The 25,033-nt window shown below is 44.6% G+C and overlaps 1 protein-coding gene across 4 annotated transcripts in view; it reads right to left on the bottom strand.

The window, feature by feature from the left end:
• ARFIP1 (ARF interacting protein 1) overlaps window positions 1–25,033 on the bottom strand; it is a 146,966-nt gene that overhangs the window by 111,473 nt on the left and 10,460 nt on the right. For 3 of the 4 annotated variants that reach the window (XM_083171750.1, XM_083171743.1, XM_083171762.1), the window contains exon 2: window positions 7,685–7,764. The exons of the other annotated variant lie outside the window; for it this stretch is intronic. In XM_083171750.1, the coding sequence (XP_083027876.1) occupies window positions 7,685–7,762 (78 nt within the window). In that variant the 5' untranslated portion in view covers window positions 7,763–7,764. The remainder of the gene's footprint in view (window positions 1–7,684; window positions 7,765–25,033) is intronic. 4 annotated transcript variants of the gene reach the window in all.

Raw genomic sequence — 25,033 nt, 5'->3', positions numbered from 1 at the left:
GGGAAACAGATCCCTCTGCCCTTGTCACACATATTAACACAGCGTGCACGCCGAAATGGCTGGGTCCCAGGACCCAGCCATTCATAAAAAAGGAGTCCCTGGTGCTCCAAAGTGGGTAAAATACTTGCTATAGCGAGTATTTGCCAACCCTGCACACACATATATATTAACATATACATATAATATATACACACACACACACACACACACACACCACATAAATATATTGTAATATTATAGTTTGGTGCACTTGAAAATTACCAAATTCCACAATGGTGGGTTCGGTAGCCCGGAATCACTCCATTGTGCATGCACACTGCATACCTGGCACATGCACACCTCTCCGTTAGCATATCAAAAATGATAGATATCTGGGATATATAGAATGCAAAGTTAAATTATGGGTTACAGGTTGTTGTTATTATTATTATTAGGATACAGATTTTTGCATGGGGCAATTATAAAGTCAAAATTTCATGTTCACTAACTACATGTGATATTAGTCATTCCCCATACTTGCCACATAAGTAAAATAGACCCACTACAGGAACATTATCCCTAAAAATGCATTTTCAAGCTCTGTATATCTGGATGCGCAGATGCGGCAATTACGGTGTTCTCCTCGCTCACTGTGTGCAAGAGCAGCAGGTGCGCACAAGGACAGAATTACACAAATTACTTCAGCTAGAAGTACGGCAGGGGAGGGATTCACCTACCCCTTTTTAGCGGACATGAAAATCCTGGGTTATTACAAATTGGATTTTTTTTGCCAGTGGAAACAGCTCAACCCGGGTCCAGGGTAGATTGAGCAGTGGGGCGGTAAAGGGGAATGGAGGCAGCTGGGGGCAGCCCAGAAACTGCAGGAGTGCAAGGCTGCCCCCAGGGTGACGTGGAGTGATCCAACAGTACCAAGGTCACGTCCCAGGGTGCAGACCAGATGTATGCAATGTAAACAGCTTGGAGCTGAAATTAATCCAGGTTGGAGCTGTGGGGGAAAGTGGTCTGACCCGGTTTGGAACAGTGTTAAAAATCTCTGTCGAGAACAGTGACTTGGGTGGAAAAGGGGTATCTGAATTTATTGAAGCATCCTGGGATTATGGTCCGGTTAGATCAGGCATGTCCAACGTTGGCCAGATGTTGTGAAACTACACATCCCAGCATGCTTTGCCACAGTTTTTCTATTAGAGAATGCTAAAACTATTGCAAAGCATGCTGGGATGTGTAGTTTCACAACACCTGGAGGGGCAACGTTAGACATGCCTGGGTTAGATGTTTATGCAGCAATAGCTCTCTGTAAGCCTGAATGTACACCAAAACATACTGCAGTGTCCATAAACAGGTGAAAATGGTTTGTTTAGATAAATTGAAAGAAGAAATCAAGACAATCTGCATACCTACCTGGTACTACACAACGGAGGGGGAGTATTAAAAGGGAGGAGCAATGCACGTTATATTGAGTACCCAGCTTTAGTTTAAGACTCTCTTTCTAATCTGGCTTGAAAAAAAAATCTGGTAATGTCTGGGAACAAATTACAATCAACCATTTGCTCCCAAAATTGGACTCATTTGTTCCCAGAAATTCCCATTTTTATTCCAACCTTTCAGTTAGTGTGTATCCAGCTTTAAGGTTATAGGTTAAAGTTTTCATTCTAGCACCCTGCACCATTCAAAATTCGAGCAGTTCCTCTTTCCTACCCAGGGAGTCGCAGTCTGCTTTGGTGCTTTTAGTACAGTCTGCTCTGTACTAGGTTACATACCAGACTGTGCTAGAAGCACCACAGCCAACAGCAACAACCCAAGCAGGAAAGCTGTACGGATTATGAAAGGTGCAGGGTGTTAGAATAGACAATGTGACTGATCAACAGTCATGGAACACCAATCCTGGTATTCCGGGGAAAACACATTTTGTGAGTTCCAAAATTAAACATGATTCTAAATCGTTAAATTCTGGGTGTCACATTCACAACACAATCCACCTTGGTGAGGCGAGCTGAAATGCGCAACCATTTGAGAACCCAAACGAGACTTTTTGCGCGCACTCCTTCATTTGGTGGGGCTTAGCCATTATGCGTAGCTAAACTGGACCTTAAGGAGTGCGATCAGTGTAAAAATAAATATCACTTGAATATCGTCCCGCAATCTCCTGTTGCTTTAGATATATCAATTGAAAATGGGTCCATGGCTTATCACGTTTGCCAAGAACCTTCACGTGTACTTCTTGCTATTTGTACTGAAACAAATGGTCATCAAAGTACATAAACAGAATAAACACACACACACACACACAAACACACACACGTACACAGACATAAATTGCAGTGTTTGAGTATTGTAGTTTCTAAGCTAGTGGTAAAGGGAATCTTTTCATTCATGTTAAAATAATGAGCCAGGCCACCACAAAGTATTCATTACATAGGTCATTGTTTATTTACAAGCAGCTAAACAACTGCTGCCTGAAGTCTACAACAGAGCGCGGACAAGTAGGGAAGCCATGGATTTGTCTCTACACATTGGGCTTTCCTGAGAGTATGAGATGATACAGGGCTCATGGCATAAGCATGGTCTTGTGGATTGTTAAGGAAATTTAAATCACAAAGGTTGATACTCCAAAAACAATAAGGCGTCTCTTGTTCTCTAGGTTTATAGGTCAGACAAGAATTACAATTGGAAATAATGTAATAATGAAAGCTTGGAGATAAGGTCATGAGAGATAAAGATGTTTGTGGCTAGCACTGGATACACACAAAATATGCCCATTCTATTTCTGCTTGGATCCGACGATGAGCATGTGTGAATAGTCCCATTTACAGTATATGGGAAGAGCAATCACAATAAGCGCTTGGGGGCCTGGAAACTGCAGTGCTGTATTTTATCCTTATTAATTCATTAAAATTGGTTTCAGGCTTACAGGCTTCCAACATGCCAAATACAATATGCAATGATTGATAATCATTGTCTGTGCTAAGAAGAGGCCTAAAGGACTGTAAATAGGTAAAGAGTCATTAGTAGAACATTTATTTTAAAAACTGAAGAATTATGATCTATTTCCAGTATTTACTGTCCTCGGAGTACTTTAATGATCATAAAAATAGTGGGCACTGGTTTAGCTTTTTCAGCCAAGACAAACATTAACTTTCAGATATCTAATATGGCAACATACTTCCTGGTTTGATATTATTTGTGGCCAGTGTTATATTGACCCGAGAATGCAGAAACGTAATGTTATTTAAAGCATTTTAACAGCGTTCTCATCATATTAACCATGACAGCATAGCATCAGAATGCATTACAATGCCATCACTAAAATCATGCTTCATCAGTCCTGCCATGTTGGCATTTTCTGGTCGATATTGTGCTGCAAACACCGGGAGACTATTCTACTCAAACAGCTGCTACGCCAACTAGTTGATTTATGCTCGAACCATCCTGGGGTGCGAGAAGAAAATCGGACATAACTAGGGTGCCCTAGTGCGTCGCAAATAGCAAGTCAGAAAATGCCTGTACTCGCGACTCAACACCCGCGAGAACCAGCATTTTCCAGCTTCGCAGCAGCGCTGATTAGAATAGTGCCGGGTTATTCACATTTTGAATCTAACTGAATCAAATTGACCCCATTGCGACGGTCTTCCAACCGAGAAGGGAAACTAACCAGAAAACGGCTCACCTGTTCTAACTTATTTACCGATTTCATTTTATTAGAAAGGTGTCTACAGTGCTCAAATGTGCCTGCATAGAACATACATATGTGGCAACTGGGGGCAGTACTGTCCTCGTGCCATTAGACAGGAAAGCCTACAGCACGCATAAGACAACTGAGAACTAGAACACCTCCAAGCTCATTCTGCTATCAACAGTTGACTGACATGTTCAGTTACACGCCAACAGCCAAATATAAAACATGATATTTCTTCTGAAGTTTCAAGAAATGGCTCCTTGGAAAACAAGATTGTGCAGCAGAACAGTCCTATTCCAGGTAGCAAACTGATTGAAAGGGACCACTACAAATTAAAAAGATTTATAGCTTGGTAATAAGATATTTATTATTTTCTAATGTGATCAGGGGCATCTCAGCAGCCCAGCAAGTGATAAAAAGATTTGTCAATGCGTAAAATAGATAAATGGTAAAAAAAAATATTCTAGAACATAATGTGAATGAAGGTTAGTGCTAAATTCGTAAATGTCCTTACATTATTATTACAACAGAAGTGTGGAGTAGGAATTCAGTTTTTTCCGGTGTAGGTTTTGGGCACGCGTACGAAATGTGAAATATTAGTTTCATGACAGCCGGACAGAAGTTTAAGTTGAGCAGCGATTCGGCAGCCAAGCATGTCCACCAAACCCAAACATGTTTCCATGACATGACGTTATTAACATACACCTGGATAACTCAGCTGCTGATGTGGCCTTAAGTCAGATCACACTATGTACCTCACTGTTTGACCAAGTTCTACTGACCGTGCTATCAAATACTTGATGATGGAACAGTAAGACAGATATGAGGTGCAGTCTAACGGCCATGAGAAAAGCAGTTGTCTACCTGCTCAGGCCTGACAAAAAGAGAATGAAAAAAAAAAAAATGACACACGTGGGAGGTCTTGTTCCCTTACTTATTGAACCTCCCTCGTACATGAACACGTACATTAATACTGCTAAAAAGCTTAATAACTCAGTAAAATACTGAAGGAGGGGGGGAGGGTAATCTAACTATGGAAGTTCAGAGAAGTAAGGCACTAACCAATCAGCTTCACACTCCCATTTTACCAGCTATGATTGAAAAATGGAAGTAAATAGCTGATAAGTTTTTTATCGCTCTTCACTTCAACGCTCTCCATGCTTTGATAAATAGCCCCCGTAATTATAAAAGTAGCAACAATCCAAAAATTCATGCTGTTTAATGTATTAAGCAACTAATAGCATTCACCAAAGATATATACAGAGCTTAGAGGACGTGGCTTTGCAAAACTTAAAATTGCATTTTTATACAGTTGTATAAATATGTACAGTGTATTAAAAATGTTAATGTACAGTGAAATAATAGTTACGACATACAGTTATTGCTCTTTAATCTTGAAACATCTGGTCAAAATGCCTTACACCATAATTGCTGCTGCTTAGTCAGTTATGTAACACTAATCCGATGTGATTGTGAAAGCTGCTGAAAGTAGCCATCATCCGGCAGGAAGAGGTCACCATCATGTCTCAGAAGCAGTTAGTATACTTCTGCCAGGACACGGGAAAGCGAGTGGATGTATTAATAGTCATGAATATATCTATCCACCTAGAAAATGGCCAAGTTCATGAGGTCATTTAAAATTATTTAAGATTAAATGGGGCAGAAGTATTAAGCCTTAACAAGAGATAAATGCTAGGGTGATAAAGAGATAAACGCCCAGCCAATCACCTGCTAACTGCCATGTTACAGGCTGTGTTTGAAAAGTCAGTAAGGAGCTGATTGGCTGGACGTTTATCTCTCCTTATCACCCTTGCATTTATCTCTTGTTAAAGCTTAATACATCTGCCCCAATATGCTCTATATATAGGGTTACCACCCGTCCGGGATTACTCCGGACAGTCCAGTAATTAGACCAGGTGTCCGGAGTCCGGACGGGTGCCATTCCCGGACTATACATAGCCCGGGAATGAGTCCCACTCTCTGCCCGCCCCTGCCGCCCGGCTCCCTCCGCTAGTTTTTAAAGTGAGAGCATGGTTGAGGTGCGCTGCAGCGCTACGCTGTGCAGCGGCGCCGGGCGGGTCGCCATGATTGCTGAAGGCAGCAAGGAGGCGGGAACGATGCAGGGCAGGCGGGGGGCGGCGCAGAGTGACCATTCACTATCAGTGACTGACTGTCAGTCACTCCGCCGCGGCGCTCGCTGGGAGGAGGGAGGCGGAGACTGAATGGACACACACACACAGATAGTGTGTGTTTGTCACTGTCTGACTTCAACTCTTTCAATCTCCCGGCTCCTTCTCTGCATTTGGCGTGCTGCCTCAGGATGACACAGCCAGCCTCGTCGCTCTCTCTCTGACCGTCAATGACCAAGGCAAGGCAGGCAGGCCAAGGTGAGGTTAGGACAGTAAGGAGCTCAGTCAGCAGCGGCTCCTCCACCCAGCTAGCCTCCTTCACCCTCAGCCACCCACCCTCCTGGGCTCCGAGTCCTGGCTTCACCATCCATCAGCTGCCAGAGAGGATAGAGCGCTCAGGTCAGCCACCCAGCCTCCACCACCAGTCCACCACCGACCCTGGGCCTCTTAGAAGAAATATAAAGTATGTACTTACATAATTTATTTAAAAACAACAAATAGACTCCTTCATATATGATAAATACAATGGTTTATCACCTGAAGCTGATTGGCATAACATGTAATGGGCATTATGGCATGTGAATTTTTGCCGCGCGGCTACGGTGCGCACTGTCTGTTATTCCTTCTTTACAAAAAACTTTTTCAGTCCTAGCATATCGTGTAATGGGCATTGCAGTGTATGTTGTAACATGTAATGGGCATCATGGTGTGGGGCATAACGTGTAATGGGTATTACTGTGTATGATGTAACATGTACTTGGCATTATGGTATGCAAAATCAAGAATGAAATTGAAGCAAAGGTTTAAAAAAAGCAACATAAGGCGGGTCAAAGGGCAGAGCTGGGGGTGGGGCATGGGCAGGGCAGTGGATGGCTGGTTTCACACACTCCGGCTCCTGCCGGACGGCGAAAACCCGTACGGCCAGGTAGCCGTGCAGCACACAATAGTTTATCATGGTGGGGATGGCCACAGCCCGGCAGCCGTCCCTTCCAGTGGCGGGATCCGGCTGCAACCGTGCGTCCGGATCGGGGCTGTCCCGTGTGAATGGACCCAATAGGGTGTCCATTCACAAATACTGAGTGTGGCACGGCTTCCTTGCCGTGCGAGATTTCGCCGTCCGGCAGGAGCCGGAGTGTGTGAAACCAGCCGATGTGTCAAGGGGCGGGCCACTGTCCGGGAATCTCTCAACAAAAAGGTGGTAACCCTATCTATATAGCAATATAATCTATTCAGAGATCGGTTTAATATGCAGTTATATGTAGGTATAAAGAACAGTGGTGTTCTAATATAAAGAGATAAAACATTAGTCACTGTCCTCCCCGACTTGGGTGCAAGTATGCTCCAAATGCAGCCAACATGGTATGCTACAGTTATGCACTCCTCTCTCCTATGCTCAAGGACAGTGACCATACATAATCGCAGAGCTCGATGCCCGAAACCGGAATTGTAAGGGACTGGGAGGGACAGGTGCTTGGTACAGTTTGCGGTTATCAAGTTGAACAACAAAATATTGGGTGACTGAGTACTCCTGAGCGAATAAGAGATATTAGATTATACTCTATTTGCGTTTGCCAAACACATTACCAATATGTAGAGAACATTTTGATCAAGATCTGCATTTTCCTATGAACGCCATTAATGTAAGTATGCAACATGAAGAACAAAGAAGGGTTCACAGGTATAAATGTAAAGCTACAATTAGCAATCATCACTAGCTCCCAGGCATAATAAATATACATGTATTTAATTGCAAAAGTATTTCAGCTCTACTATTTAGGAGCACTGTAACTATACTAAATTAAATTATTAATTTCTCCTGGGAGCACTCGGCAGACAATCTCTAATAATTTGGAGCTTATTTATTTATATCTTAAGAACAGACCTCGTGGTCAGAAACCACCTCTTCCGGGTCAGGTAGTGGTGCATGATTAGGTGTTGTGTCACTTGTGCTGTCAGACATATCTGAAAGTAAAATAAACAGGATTAGCATTTGATAAGCTAACGCCTATATGTGGTACGGAGTAAACTTAACATATGCGATTGAAGTTTGATATAACAAAAAGTAGTTCTTTTTGTGAAGATACTACACTATGAGGAGTGTGTTGTTGTCTTTTTCTTCTTTCTGAGGTACTGTTGAAAATAACAAAGGACATTGAAGAAATCATATAACTCAAGTGGACGCGCCTCATCCAAACCCCCTTCTTTACATACGTATCTTTGGAGTAGCTGTGTGGTGCCTGCTCGTGGATAGGGCTGCATCCTTTGCTTTAGAGCGCAGGTTTTCTCGCACATAATTTTTGTACTGTCACAATGAAATGTCCCTATCCCGAACATTAAGCCCTAACACAACAATCAGACTAAATAACCTTCTCCAGATGCTCTGGCATCCATTGACCATTGGTAAGAGGTAGGTCACTAACAGGCCATCTGAATCCAGTGATGAAGGTCTGGTACGCAGCCCTTATACTGGTTCTCTCCGTATTTTATATAGAACTAAGTAAAATAGGTGACAACAGGACTGAACATGTCAATGTAAAACACTGGAAAGGTTGTGAGCATATTAAACTAGACAAGTCAGTGGCTTAAATCAATTATTACTGCATTGGTGATTTCTGTGCAGCAACTGGTGCAGAATAGACAGGTAAATAATAAAATCAGTTATTAGCTACAGCACACAGATAATGACTATGATACATGTCCAGTATTGTCAGGATGTAATACAGGCCAAGTACGAAGGAGGTGCAGGATGCCAGCCAAACTTATGGTTTGCCTTGTAAAATGATTGCCAAATTTGGATGGAATCACGCATTTCCAGCTAACCTGAGCTTTATTTAATATTTTCTCTAACAAGTAAACCCATTTTCAGCTGTGCTAACATAACTGCAAAAGTGTTTTCTAATCATCCATTAGTCTTCTAACGTGATTAGAAAACTCATTGCACCATTAGAACACTAGAGTGATGGTTGATCTTGTTTTTCAGTTTTTCTGGCTGTGGGTTTACAGATAGAAAGAATACTACATTTGGAAACAATGTTACATACCTTTAAAATGTTGTGGCAAGAACTGATAATAAGCAGCAGCTTAGTAAAAATACCTTAATTTTCTGGCACAAAAAAGTATATGCAGTGCCATACAGAAGGTAGACCTAAAAACAACATAAACTGTAAAATCCACTATACATTAGTGTACAAACACTGCCATAATTCCATGACCAGAGAGTGAGAAGTGCAGGGGAACGTGTACTGCATCTCACTGTAGTTAGTCAGCAGGCAGTAGTGAGGAAAGAAGGGGTTAGACCAGTAGTTCCCAAATTTTTTGAATCATGGCACCCCAGAGTATAAAAAAATTAAATAAATCACAGCACCTCTAGGATAAAATTTTATTGAAAAATGTAGAAAAAAAACTCTTAAATTAAATAAATTGTGTTGGTCATCCTTAGGTTTAATTATGTGGGTAGGGACAGGATACACTTATGTTTGCTCACATAGGGCCTTATTCTGATCGGTGCGGCCGGATCCGAATATGCGGCCAGGACCGTGCGTGCGAAACCCCGCCTTCCATACGGATCGCCAACTCCGTCCGTACGCGGTAAGAAGCTGGCCGAACGGATCGCACGTGTATTTTTCATGGAATACGCCTCCTCCATCTCAGGGAACCTCCCCCATCATTCGATGGTCGCAGACCATCGAATGCAGGACCGAGTGGTCCACCAGCTCCCGCAACCTCAGACCACACGGACATTTTTCCGTGCAAAAGCAGGGATCTGGGCGGGCAGCTGACATCCGGCAATGTCATATGTCCGCCCCCTACACGTGCGTCACGACTGCATTACCATACGTACGCCCAGCGTTTGCATGGGAACGCCCATGAAACGCGGGGCGTATGCATATGGTAATGAGCCCAAATAGCCCTTCACGCCCCTCTCCACCCCCTGTTCGGAGTGTTCACATTTCATGCGGGATTTGGCCGTACGCCCCGCTCGCTGCACATGCGCAGACACAAAACATCGGCGGCACGAACGCACGCGGATATTACCGCACCAACCAGAATAAGGGCCATAGTTTGATTGACAGCCACAAGCACTGGTTTTGCCTATTACAATGACTATAAATAATTTGCATTGCTCCTGAACCACCAACCCGAGGCACCCCTGCAATGGTCCCGAGGCACCCAAGGGTGCCTAGGCACACAGTTTGGGAACCACTGGGTTAGACAGTTTGTGGGTAAACTGGGCACATGGAAAGTAGGGGGAGGTAGCAAGAATAGATTAAGAAGAGGTCTGGCAGTATTTAGTAAAAATCTGTCTTATGCCCCATACATGACTTCTGAGGAATATCGTTCACAAAATAGTCTAGTGTGTACACGCAATATTGCGACTACGATGATTGAGGTCTTCTGAACATGCAGGTAAACTTGGCTATATAGCCAAACAACCTGCTTGTGCATAGGGTCTTGTTTACATCACTGAACGATATCAATGGCCAATATTGTTTAGTAGGTACACACAATGGCAGGTATTCAATGCTGTTTGCGAGTGGTGACAGCGAGCAGGTCTTCCTGCTCGCTGTCACCACTCACCCTGACGGCATTCAACACACCCTCCACATACGCCAATTCCCCCTCGCTCCGTTTTTTGAGGGAGAATTGGTGGATGCGGCTCCAGAATCAGCGAGACTCGCGGCTACAAACTGCGAATTTTCTGCAGTAGCCGCGGGTCTCACTGTTTTGGGGAATTCTCGCCGTCCTGTGACGGCGAAGATTTCCCCAGAACGTTGAATAGAGCAAGCGGCCGGCACGGGGGTTAAACAGTGAGGATCGCTGGTTTTCTGCAATCCTCGCTGTTTAACCCCCTCGCCGGCCGCTCGCTGCAGCATTGAATACCCCCCTAAATCTGGACTATGTTAACTGCGGCCCTCATCGTTTAGAGTGTATGGGGCTTTAAGGGAACATCTTAAGCTTTGAAGAATATAAGAAAGAAGAAAATAAGTCAGATATTGAGGGGATGTTTTCGAGCCAGACATGGGAGGTAGTGACCAGAGAAGAGTGAATGCAGAAGGGGTAGGTAATTGAGGCTGGAGGGAGCATAGAAAAAGATAAGGTTGGAGTTCTAGATGAGAACGGTGCGATAAAGAGATTGGAGTATCCAGGGTATGGAATGACATCCCGCAGTCAGGTCGGAATCCCTGCGGGCGGCGTTTAGTTGCAGCATTTCACAGCGTTGCGTGTGGATCAGAATAAGGTCCAATGTGAGAAACTGAGATCCGGGCTCCAACCCGGCATTGCGATGTGAAAGAAAACATATATATATACATATATTTTGATTGAACAGTACATTTTTTAAAGTATTCCAGGGTCAGAGTAATTAGGCATTCAAATACAATATAAATAAAAAGGGGTTGGGATCATTTGGTCCACAGCCATTAGGTCGACAGCCATTAGGTCGACATGGGAAAAGGTCAAAAGGTCATTAGTTCATCAAGGTCTAGGTCGACAGTCAAAAGGTCGACATTGGTTTTTCACTGTTTTTTTTACCCGTCAACACAGTCGACATGGACACAGTTTAAAGTGCACCGCATCCGCTCGATACACTATTTTATTCTCCCACCACGCCCTAGTGGATGGTAGGGCATGAAATACCGCCTGTCAGCACATCCCGACTCAAAGAACAGTGAAAAACCCCATGTCAACCTTTTGACTGTTGACCTAGACACTGTCGAACTAACGACATTTCGACCTAGACCCGTGTCGACATAATGGTGTCGACCATCATGCTGTAGACCAAATGACCGCATCCCATAAAAAGCCTTATAATTACTTAAAGCACATAGGAGGATTTACTTCAAATTTAAGCAACACAAGTGTGACAATGCAAATTACTAATAATTAACCCCCTTGAAATATTGCACACAAATGTATTTGAAATGGGAAAATCCACATTTACAATTACTAGTGTAATTGTTCTTATGCTTTCAACAGCATTTTTCCATTCACCTGTTAATATTCGGACCACTGTCCTACAATAACCAATTATTGAACAATCATTAAAATAAGACTCCTTAAAAAAAAAGAAAAGCAGCTTTTCCTGATTAGCCTGTTACACCTACAGTACCACCCATAAGCTCCTGTCAAAGTAACCTATGGTTATCAGACAATATGACGTCAGTAGCGACTGGTGGAACTCTAACAATCACCCATGCACTTTCAGCTCACCTTTGACATCAGTCCTTAAACAAAGAGCTATCTAAAATACAAAGCTGCTCCATGCTCATTAACTGTCAAATGAATACAGTAAAGGCCCCCATAGACTAGCAAGATTTAGGTGGATTTCATCCAATTTCAACGCCTGCTGTAAATTCAACCTATCGGATTGGACCCATCAGCACCACAACGCGGGTGCTTTTTAGCACCCAAAATGTATTGGGTCTGATCCGTAGGTGTGTGGGCACAAACCTTTGTGCAGGGTTAGACAGCGGCAGTGTCCAGGCAGTGGCGGGGAGCGTGTAGTTGCAGCTGGGTTACAAAAACTATTTTCAAAAGGCTGGCCAGCCGCTGATTGGCTGAGGAAGTTCTCAGCCAATAACCGGCCAGCCAGTCTTGAAAATATTTTTAAAATTCTGTTGCCTCTTCCTGCCCTGCAATTTATTGCATGTAAAAATGGCACATCAAGTCCCAAATCGTAAGTGAGCCTCCTGTAAGGCTGCCAGGGGATCTCAAGGCAAATTTGGTCCGACTTGTCCTTAGGAAAAGTCAGACTAGTGTATGGGGGTCTTAACTGTAAAAGAATTAGATAAAAAATGTGAAGAAAACCACAGCAACTAAATGGATATTTGCCTACATTGTCTAACATGGGATTGATCTAACAATTACTGATTTGTTGTGATGGGCAGTATAGTGGCACTGTGGTTAGCATTGTTAACCGTGAACGTGCTGGGTGTCATGGGTTCCATTCCAGCCACGTACCAATCTGTGTGGCATTTTCTAAGACTGGGTACACAATAGCAGATATAGCTAATAAAGATCAGCTAATCTGCATTGATATCTACCGATGGTTTAAGCAGCGTGTTCACAAACACGCTGCCCAGTCAGTCATGAATGTCCTTACAACCAGACAGGTACACTTCCATGCTCTCGCCCAGTTGAGCTGTCAATCACCACTGGTTCCTGGTGTAGGTGTACAGGCGGTTGACAGATCGCCCATGTACACAGTACAAGGCACAGATATATCTTTAGATATATCAATTATCGGCTGCGTTGCGCAGCTGACAATATGTCTGTAAGAGACACCATTCACAGATATATCGCTGGTACACTGTGGCCAATCACTTACTGGTATAAATCAGCTAATATCTCTGCCAGTGTATTCACAGCTTAAGAATGCGCATAGTGTTCTGGTTTCCCGACATACTCCATAGACTACATGGGCAATACCCCTTTCAGACCAAATTACTGGTCCAGGACAAGTCACCAAATACATAGCAGCCTGAAACCCATTCAAACCACAGGCTGGACCCAAGACTTTCCTCTGCCAATGCTTGGAGATGGCAGCATCTCCAAGCCCCAGGGTTAACCACTCACACTGCCCTGTAAACCATTTACTTCCCAGACCTACCTGGGTAACTACCCGGGTTGCTGGATCCAGGTTTACCCTTTCGTACCAAGAATCAACCGGGTTAACATGGGTTTTAAGCAATGTGAACAGGGTATTATTGGCTTCTGATGAAGTTAGCACTTGTGGTTCTGAGCGTGGTACGTAGGGTGGCCAATCCCAGGATTAGCCTGTGCATGCGCAATCTAATGCAGAGCAGTGACTGAGCACCAGCTCAGATGCTGCTCTGCATCTCCTTTCCATGTCTGTGCAGCGTGAAGGGATGTCAGAGGTCATGCTGCAGAGCACACCACTGCACCGCAAAGTCCCGGCTACCACACCAACCGGCTGTCGCACATTTCCGGCCACTGCCTCATGTGAGAAAACCTGAAGGGGGCATGGGCACACGCAGGATTTGCAAGGGGGGGGGGGGGGGAGGCGGTTCCAGGGAGGTGTGGAGTGATGCATGGAGTTGAGACTGAGGTTAATCAGTATATACCTGGACCATTAAACAAGTGTAAATGGATACAAAAATATTCACATAATCCTGGGATTGAGCATTTTTCAATCCTGTATCCCAGGAATGAAAAATGCCCAGGGATTGGTATACCTAGTGGAAAAGGAATATAGACTGCAAGCTCCACTGATGCATTATTTTTCTATGTTAGAGTACTTCAAGCACAATTAAATTTACTTTTTAACCCTTTGAGTGCCAAGTTAATATGTCAAAATAGGTGTGAAAATTGACAAGCAAACATTTTCATTCATCATAATGATCTGTCACGTTCACCTTATATAGAAAATGTAATCTTTTTCTACAGTTTTTAATTAACTTTATATAACAAAAGTGAGCGACACTGGCATTTTTCACGGATATTTTGCACATCTCCCACAGAGATCTTGGCACTCAAATGGTCAAAGAAATGCATACCAAAAAAAAAAAAGTCTTAAAGCAGTTAAACAAAAATTGAGATGATGCAGTAAACTGTTCAGAAAATGTGGTGTCCCAAATTAAAAATGAATAATCACAGGGATGTTCAAAATATCTGCTAAAAAATGCCAGTGTCGCTCACATTGGTTATATAAATTCAAATAAAAAAAATGTGCAAAAAAAATAAATAAAAATATTTCCTATATAAGATAAACAATACAGGTCATTACGATGAATAAAAATGTTTGCTTGGCAATTTTCACATTTATTTTGACAAATTCACTTGGCACTCAAATGGTTAACATAAGCAGTCTGATGATCACGCCTAAAACAGAAAACACAATATGCAATATACTTCACCTAATTTCAAGCAGGTATGTGCTCATCAGCCACTCAAACTAAGCAAGATTAGCCCTCGATCTCCTCTGATCATGCCAACTTCATATAGGATTCTGCATATGGGTTGTTGCACAATTTGCTGGCACTGCTGACCCTTGGGGCACCTTATAAATAAACATGATATTGATCTGTCCTACACAGGGCGATGTAAGCCCCATTGCTAAGCGATCTTATTAAGCAAAAATCTCTGTGCGTGTGTATATGGCCGATAACGATGCGCGGGATTGTGCGTCACTATCGCCGGACTAGATATTTCAAGTACACTTAAGATATCTAGTCATCACCCGTGTTCTCTCTATTAACAGGGTCAGTGACAGATCGCTCTGCAGACACATCGCTGATGCAGCGCTGTGTACTAAGTGATTCAGTGTCACTCACTACAATACTCAACTCTCCCAGTGTGTATGTGACATCAGTGTGAGACCATTGGTAGAACAATTACAATAATGATGGAATATCTATTCCTATGATATTGCAGATACTCGATCCACTGTACCTATTTATAGACACTATTTAGATAAAAACACAAAGACATGATTATGCTTTTGCCTTGTCCCCTGGAGTGATTTGGCAGAATGGTGTTATCTTCATATAGCTGTACAAACACAGAAACACTCGGTCAGGATGGAAGCAGGACTTTAATAAAGTGACATTCCTGTTAGAAAATGAACACAGCAAGTCTCAGCGGGGTTAGGCGCCCTTTACCGATATTTATATCATTTGTGAGGTGAACTTTGTATATGGAGCGGGCATGCATTGTTAAACGTTAACATCCGATGGGCACATTGCCAACGTTTTATCTAAATATATCTTTCTGAAGCTCAGATTTTAAAACTGTACACAAATAAAACTGAGATTATGTGGCAATGTGATTATATCAGCTTTGTTTAGGGACTAGTCTGCTGCATGCCTTCAGCCAGACTCCCTCCCCTACCACGTCTTTCCTTTCCTCCTCCCGAGGACACTCCTATGTCTGGGATGGGTGTGCTGGACACGTACACAGCAGTGATGATGCAGATGTGTCAGTAAGCTCCACATCTCAGCCCGCTGTCTGTGTCCCACTCCTCCAGCGTGCTGTAGCCGGACACACATTGCATTCTATTCTGGTACAGTCAGAAGCAATATTGTGCATGCACTGAAAAAGTACCAGCCGGCACTTCTTCTACTTGGTGTAGTTACAGGATCACATGCATATTCATACGTTTATAGTGCAATTTTGAAAACTAGAACTATGAAGTGAATATTTTTTTCCAAGAAAAGATACATAAAACTTTATTACAGCAGTTGACCTTTATCAAAAGATGTATGAACTAGTTAAGCCCACTCAAAGCAAAAGCTTTGAAAGCTAGTCTGCTACCTTGTGATTGCCTCTATGTTTCTGTGAAAGATGGTTTGGTACTTGTGTAGTTTCACGGCGGCGCCGCCGCCGCACGCACAGTCTGTTACAGAAACTTGGCAGCTTGCCAGAGGCTCTGTTTAACTGTGCGTGCCGCTCTAGCTCTGCCTGATTGTACTCGTGCCGCTCTAGCTGTAAGCTACGTATTGACAGCTACGTTAACAGCGTAGCGGCCGTGCAGCAGCAGCAGCGCGCTGCCCAGGCGCTGACAGGTCACTGTGGTACTTGTAGTTCCACAGTGAAATAGGCAGCGCTGACAACGGGGGCAAGTGGAGACACCCCGGGCACAATGCTGATGGGATGTAGGCGCTAAAGCCCCTGGATTAACACTCCCTGCAAGCCACTAAGAAGGAGGCTGGCGTCTGAATCCAGGCGCCTGGCTCCCTGCAAGCCGCTCAGGTGGCTAAAGCGCCTGGATTTAGTTGGGTGTAGGGGTACATCTAAATTTAGACGCAAAAGCATCTAAATTTAGCTGGGTCTTGGGGTACACTATTAAAACCCGCCCACAGTGCCAATAGTCGACGCAGCAGCTGTCGACCTTGTAAATCCCACTATCCACGTGAACCCGAAGCGTGGCGAGCCCCGCGAGGGGCGGCGGTACGCGTCCCACAACCTTTTCATACCCCCACTATCCACATCGGCGTGGAGTTGAGAATATAAAGTGTGGCGAGCGCAGCGAGCCACGGAGCCCGAAGCGTGGCGAGCCCCGCGGATACCTTCACAGGTATCCGCGTCCCCTCGCGGGCTTCACAGGTGTCCGTGTCCCCTCGCTGGGCTCGCCATACTTTCTATTCTCAACTCCACACCGATGTGGATAGTGGGGGTATGAAAAGGTCGTAGGACGTGTACCGCCGCCCCTCGCTGCGCTTGCCACGCTTCGGGTTGGCGTGGATAGTGAGATTTACAAGGTCGACAGCTTCTGCGTCTAGTGGCACTGTGGGCGGGTTTTAATAGTGTACTGGATTCAGACGCTTTTGCATCTGAATTTAGCATGTACATGGGGGACACAGCGGTGTGCCGGGGTGTGTAGTTTAGAAGCCCCCGGCACGTCAGCGTTGTGCCCGGGGTGTCTCCACTTGCCCCCGTTGTCAGCGCTGCCCAGGCGCTGCCTGTTTCACTGTGGAACTACAAGTTGCTGCTGCTGCCCGGCCGCTACGCTGTTAACGTAGCTGTCAATACGTAGCTTACAGCTAGAGCGGCACGAGCACAGTCAGGCAGAGCTAGAGCGGCACGCGCACAGTTAAACAGAGCCTCTGGCAAGCTGCCAAGTTTCTGTAACAGACTGTGCGCGCGGCAGCGCCGTGAAACTACACAAGTACCGATGGTTTCACTGGCTGCCAGCAGATGGGAGTGTTTCGGTTGCACACGGACACTAGATATATATATATATATATAGATATAGATGATACTACTCCTGCTATTCGCATGTGTCACGTGAATCCTTAACAGACAGCAGTTCTGAGCTGCCCCCTTCATGTAACCAGGCTGGTTCAGTGTGCTGATATTAGGATGCTGTCACGCAACTGCAACAAGCACTTCAATTATCTTGATTTTTACTGCCGAGACATCAGCTAATGAGATTACATGCATGGGGCAGAACAATACGTAATTAATGGTACTGTAATGAAACGCAATGCTTTTGTTGGAAAATGTTACTTTAAAAAAATAATACGTGTAGCAAGATACAAGATTGAGATTCCTTATATAATTTACAATGTGGTCCTGAATAAATGACATACAATAGTGTACAGGCTCCAAGGTCTATTGACAGATTATAAACTTATACACAAATCCAAAGGAGAATCTCACACAACATAGACTAGTGGTAGTCAAACTCTAATGGTAGCCTTATGCTATGTACACACGGTGAGATTTGACATTAGATTTTGACTATATAGTCAAAATCGCATGCAGATTGCAGTGTGATGCGCACTCCCAGGACATCACAAATCAAAACCCAGATAGACAGGGCAGCAATGACTATATAGTGCATAAATTGTAGGTAAATAGAACAGAGTTAGCAAAGATTGCATAGCAATCGAATCTTAAGTGAAACAGCAAGGTAATCTCACCGTGTGTACACAGCTTTACACTGCAGCGTCTTCTCGCAGCAATGTAGAGCCAGCTGATCCCTCGAGATGACCGGGATATTCCCGGGTGGCAGGATCGCATGCGATCCCAGCAAGTGCTTCCGGAGGCTGTCCCATCCAACTGATCCTATGTTCAACCCTTGGGAACTAACATATACAAATTAACATAAAAAGGTATAGTGCATGCTGCTAGATTAGTTCAAAAACAACTTTATTAAACAAGACGCTGCTCTTTTAGTTACACTGACAACTCACCTTTGCAAGATAGGTACATCTATCCTGACCAGCCAACCATCACTACACCACGCTGACAATGCAATGCTTTTATTTAATTATTTATTTTTAACATTTATTGCTTACAATTGTATCGGATGGAAGACACACCCGACTAAAAGGCTATTTCCCATTAAAAATAAATAAATATAAAATATTAAATAACTTTTTCTATTCAAAAGCTTATACACATCGATTCATAATATACTGACAGACATAGCAACAAGTAAAGATGTACTGCTTTACTTTTAGAATAAAGCTTGGCTCAAATGGGGCAAATTATTCACGGCTTCAGCAAATGTTTTACTATGTTTCAGTGAGTAAGTAGCTTTACTAATTATCAGTGATATTTAGGTATCAAAATTCCAGCATTGGATAGTAATGTACATTAGCAGTTCAGTATTGCTCCACTGCTAATTACTGTTGGTGAAAGTGATACACTCTTGTTCCCGCTAAGCTTCTTTTGCAGGGTGCCGCACCCTGCCTGTCTTTAAAAAGCTCAAAATGCACCCTGTACTTTTTGTGTGTGTGGCACTGTGCACCCTTACGCTGACCCCCCACCGCGCTGACATGGTGCTGAGATCTTTCAATGTGTGCCATCATGTGTAATGGGCATTATGGTGTGTGGTATAATGTGTAATGGGCATTATGGTGTGTGGAATAATGTATAAATTACGACAGAATATTAAATGGGTGTAATCCTAGTGCAGTGTGCAATTGTTTATATGTTTTTGTATTTTTTCTAATGTAAATTTCTAATATAAAAAGTGCCCTCCTAATTGAAAAAAGTGCCCTGTCTGGTGGTCAGCACCCTGCCCTAAAAAAAATCCTAGAGTGAACACTAACACTGAGCCGATCAGCTAATTATGGCTGGAACCAAGTTCTATTGGGGGCATAAGAAATCTTCCAGCATGTCCCAACAGACGCAAAAATTTGTGCTAGAATATATTCACCATGAGGCAGACTGACCAATTATCTTGACAGTCAATGGAAATGTTCGGTAATCGTCTATGTGTTACAGCATCGATTCCAGCAAGCAAAATCGACTTTGTTGAATACGAGGTGGCCATATTGGACCAATACTAATGAATGGAAAGTTAATTAAAACATGTATAAACGATATCTGCATGTAAGTGATGATGTAAACACCCTGTGGTAGTATTACTCCTGTGTACTAAACTAGCTTTTAGCTGGGTCATGTGAGAAGACACATAATACTATGTATCAATTATCCCGGCCATGCTAAATAATCCCAGTAAATTTGTGAGCAGATTATACACCTTTTTCACGAACTTGACCATCCATGGTTGTTGCACATGAATGTGCAACAACCAGGGATTTTTGTCAGTGGTAACAGCTTCAGATAGTTACAGTCACAGAGAGATGAGCTGCAGTGGAAATGGGGTACCTGGATTGTCCAACTGGACTCATTCACCGCATACAGTAAGTCACTTTCCCATCATCTCCAAGTGCTGACACTGCAACCACGTGCAGTGTGAACAGTGATAACCAGGGAATAACCTGGGCTTGCTCCACAGCATGAAAGGGCTCGTCTTGTGCCTGGTCTGGTTTGGAATAGTCTTCCAAATACTGGGTCAGACCCAGGACTTTAAAGAAAATATTATTATTGGTACTTGTGAGTTATCCGGGCTGCCGATTTTTTCATCGCGCCCGAAATCGTGGGCATCGCGTCGGTCGTGGCCGTTATAAGGAGCCGCGACGCGATGCCCACGATTTCCCATAGACAGTAATGTTAAAAGACACGATGGACCCGATTTCCGACACGATTTCCCCTAGACAGTAATGTTAAAAGACGCGATGGACCCGATTTCCCATAGACAGCAATGTTAAAATAAAATTACAATGTGAAATTGGCCAATATGTTTTAAAAAAAAATGTTTCATGGCCCCCCACCACCGTTAACGCCACCCCGCTATTGACGCCAACCCGAAGCGTGGCGAGCGCAGCGAGGCCGCGAGGGGCGGCGGTACGCGTCCTCCGACCTTTTCATGCCCTACTATCCACTAGGGCGTGGAGTGAGAATAGAATAGTGTGGCGAGCGCAGCGAGCCACCGAGCCCGAAGCGTGGCGAGCGCAGCGAGCCCCGCGAGGGGACGCGGACACCTTCACAGGTATCCGCGTGCCCTTGCGGGCTTCACAGGTGTCCGCGTCCCCTCGCCACGCTTCGGACTCGGTGGCTCGCTGCGCTCGCCACACTATTCTATTCTCACTCCACGCCCTAGTGGATAGTAGGGCATGAAAAGGTCGGAGGACACGTACCGCCGCCGCTCGCCACGCTTCGGGTTGGCGTCAATAGCGGGGTGGCGTTAACGGTGGTGGGGGGCCATGAAACATTTTTTTTAAAAACATATTGCCCAATTTCACATTGTAATTTTATTTTAACATTGCTGCCTATGGGAAATCGGGTCCATCGCGTCTTTTAACATTACTGTCTATGGGAAATCGGGTCCATCGTGTCTTTTAACATTACTGTCTATGGGAAATCGTGGGCATGGCGTCGCGGCCCCTTATAACGGCCACGACCGACGCGATGCCCCCGATATCGTGTCTTTTAACATTACTGTCTATGGGAAATCGGGGGCATCGCGTCGCGGCCCCTTATAACGGCCACGACCGACGCGATGCCCCCGATTTGGAGCTAAATCGTGGGCATCGCGTCGGTCGGGTGTCCTTAAGTTAACCAAACTTAAGGACAAAATCGGCAGCCCGGATAACTCACAAGTACCTTATTATTCAGGGGCCACTCTTTAGAACAAGACGGAAGCATCTAACATGCCCAAAGGATTGCGTATAATTCCCACCTTTCAAATAACATCGTATCTTTATATTATCTGGAACATTTAGGTTGTGGTTTAGGTACAACGGTGGAGATCTAAAGCATATTATGCAGCAACAAAAAATTAATTTTTCTTGAACTATATATTCCTGATATATTTCAGTGGCAAACACAGGATTTACAGAGGGGGGTGTTACAAATGCAGATGACAATCTCTCACTTTGCAGAACATTGGAGCAAGTTCGGGAGTCTGGGAGCATTAGAAGAACCTAGTTGCGATCCTAGGCACTAATGTGCCACACACTGCACATTGGTCCACACACTGCAAACGTTGCAGAAGAAGCTGTTACCACTTGGCATGTGCAGCAGCTCCGTTGTGTCCCTTAAACTTAATAAGGTAACGCGGAAGCTATAGTAATCGTTTTCTATACTATTGCCATTGGGGTTATAATTTTAGCCACTTGTCAAGAGGGGGGGGGGGGGGTTTCCAGGGAGCCAGAAACCCCCTCTGCGTTTGCCTATGTTTTCCAAATCACAACGTACCAAAGCAATAAAATCCCAATGCTTATTAAATAAAAAGGAGGAAATTATGCTAATTAATTATGACAGGCACAGGAAAACACATGGAACTGCAACCAATACACACCTGGAGAGAACTCTATTACCCATATACTGAGAAAGCTTTTCCAGGTGTTAGCCAGCATCTGTACAAGCCCTTCTCCACAGGATTGTCAGATGACAACAAATGCACATTTACAAGACATCCCCTCTATGCGCCTGATTCAGAGATGTACGTAATGCTGTTAGTTACAGAATTAAGAGATTATTGTCCAACTGCACTTGCATCACATTTGCACTGTGCATGTGTCAAGGTATCTTAAGGCCAGTACACACTAGGCAATTTTTTGCCAAGTGTGTATGGGCCACCAATGCCAGACTAGCGATGATGCGCGCTCCCGCATCATCACTAGCAAACTCCACCGTCGGCTGGTTTGCGATGAGGAATGGTCTTTCATCCATCATCACTGTGTGTGTACACAGTGCGGGCTGAAAGATGATACACTTTCAGCCCGCGGACCACCTCAAAGCCTCCCCTTCTCCCTCCCCCTGCTCCATATTTTCATGACGCACGGAGCAGGGAGAAGCCACATGACCGCTCGTGCCCCACCTCCCTCTTGTCCGTACCCGTATAACCCACCCTCCCTTACCATCTGCCAAGCCAGTCCTCCAACCCGCAGCAAGCAGCTCCCGCAGGAAAAATTATAAAAACTCAATTTGTTAAGTGAGTTACCACTGCCAATGTCTAAAGTATATCATGATATACAGAAACTATTTGCACCACTGGACATTATAATATGGCGGTAACGCATACACTGCTGGTGCAGGCCAGCAACGTATGCGTTACCGCCGCCACTTCCCACCAATCTGTATTATGGCAGTAACGCAAATATTGCTGCCACAGGCACCACTGCCTGCCAATGGAAATTATGTTATGGCGGCAATGCATATATTGCTAGCACAGGCCAGCAGTCTATGCATTACCGTCGCTTCTGGCCGCCAATGTATATTATGTTATGGCGGCAATGCATATATTGCTAGCACAGGCCAGCAATCTATGCATTACCGCCGCTTCTGCCCGCCAATGTATATTATGTAGTGTTCATTCTAGAACCCCCCTATATCTTTGAAAACCCATGCAGTTCCTCTTCCCTGCCTGGGTGTTGCTGTCTGCTGTTGTGTTTCTAGCACAGGTATGGTTTGCTTATCAGTGCTGATATACAGACCACACTGCTAGAAACACCACAGCAGACAGCGACAACCAAGGCAGGGAAGAGGAACTGCATGGGTTTTCAAAAAGATACTGGGTACTAGAATGAACACTATTATGGCGGTAATAAGCGCAGGCCAGCAATGTATACGTTACAGCCATAACAAAATATACATTGGTGGGAAGTGGCAGCAGCAGCAGCAACATACTGTGCCATCAATGTATATATTACTGCCGCCACTGCACTACTTTGGTGACAGATATTTCAAAAGACTTTGTCAAAATCTGATATAAGTGTGAATGGGCCTTTGGTGATGCTGCTTGCAGTGCGGATAACTGTGCAAAACAATTGACAGCCTCGGAGCACTGCTTTGTTCTGTGAAGCCGCTTGTGGGTGTCTCAGTACATTTCAAGTGGCTACAGCATTAGCATAATTTTGCATATCCGTCACGTACGGGATGACCACTGAGGATGTAAAAGTATAAATTGGGCCAAAACAGACTTAACTGTGCTCCAATCCAAACAGACATTCTCATTGTAAAGGAAATGCAGTGTCCAACACAAGTATGTTTGTCAATGTTGCATGATTAGAGACATACTGGCATGCCCTTTTTGAAAGTTATGCAAATGTGCTCCTTTTGATCATGTTAGTTAAATGTTTTTAGCGACAACATAGTTATTTGGTTTGTATTTTATGTTTATTCAACTACTTTTTCCGTTACTCCAGTCAGGGAAATGTATTATTTTTATCATCTAATTAGTTACCCACCTGTACATCAAAGCTTACCCTGTACTTCCACCACATAACAAAGTCTTAAGGTCGCGCACCACACTCTCCTGCCGTGGCCATCTCTGAATTGTTTACTTTCTGCCTGGGGTCCCCTTGCACTTGCTCACACCTCATGTCATCTGTCTGCCTCCCCCTAGATGTAAGCTCCATGGAGCAGGGTCCTTCCTCCTCATGTCTTCCACGTTAGTTACCCAGCGGCCATTTACCCAGGATCTCCTCTTGCTCATAGCCATTCATCTCTCCCAGAGGCTGTATTTCCCTAGTAATGCTGTAGCTATCACATACTGGAACCACCCTACAGTGATTACTACCTCACTCACCTTACATGCCAGCTGTGTTGTGTACTGAAAATTGTGGTGCTAATAGATATTTTGGATGAGATTATAGTTGTGGCGGTACTCTTTACCTAGAACGGCGCCCGCGATTAGCGGGCATCGCGGCCATCGAATGCACATAAAAAACGGGTGCGACGCAATGCCCGCGATTTTCCCATAGGGATCAATGTTAAAAGTGAGATTGGACGCGATTTTAGTGTTAAATGCCTCATTGCCCGCGATTTTTACATAGGAAACAATGTTAAATGGGCCACAGAGCCCTAATAGTCCCCCTGAAGTCTTAAATGGCCCCCACAATTTTTAACGCCACCCCACGATCAACGTGAACCCGAAGCGTGGCGAGCGCAGCGAGCCCGCGAGGGGCGGCGGTACGCGTCCTCCGACCTTTTCATACCCCCACTATCCACGTCGGCGTGGAGTTGAGAATAGAATAGTGTGGCGAGCGCAGCGAGCCACCGAGCCCGAAGCGTGGCGAGCGCAGCGGATACCTGTGAAGCCCGCGAAGGGACGCGCTTACCTGTGAAGGTATCCGCGTGCGCTCGCCACGCTTCGGGCTTGGTGGCTCGCTGCGCTCGCCACACCATTCTATTCTCAACTCCACGCCGACGTGGATAGTGGGGGTATGAAAAGGTCGGAGGACGCGTACCGCTGCGCTCGCCACGCTTCGGGTTCACGTTGATCGTGGGGTGGCGTTAAAAATTGTGGGGGCCATTTAAGACTTCAGGGGGACTATTAGGGCTCTGTGGCCCATTTAACATTGTTTCCTGTAAAAATCGCGGGCATTGATGCATTGAACACTAAAATCGCGTCCAATCTCACTTTTAACATTGATCTCTATGGGAAATCGCGGCCATCGCATCCGTTTTT

Source organism: Crinia signifera, chromosome 1 (genome assembly GCF_055691185.1).
Source record: "Crinia signifera chromosome 1, ASM5569118v1, whole genome shotgun sequence".
Classification (NCBI taxonomy): domain Eukaryota; kingdom Metazoa; phylum Chordata; class Amphibia; order Anura; family Myobatrachidae; genus Crinia; species Crinia signifera.
The sequence above is the reverse complement of the archived record's forward strand: the minus strand, read 5'-3'. Positions and strand labels throughout refer to the sequence as shown.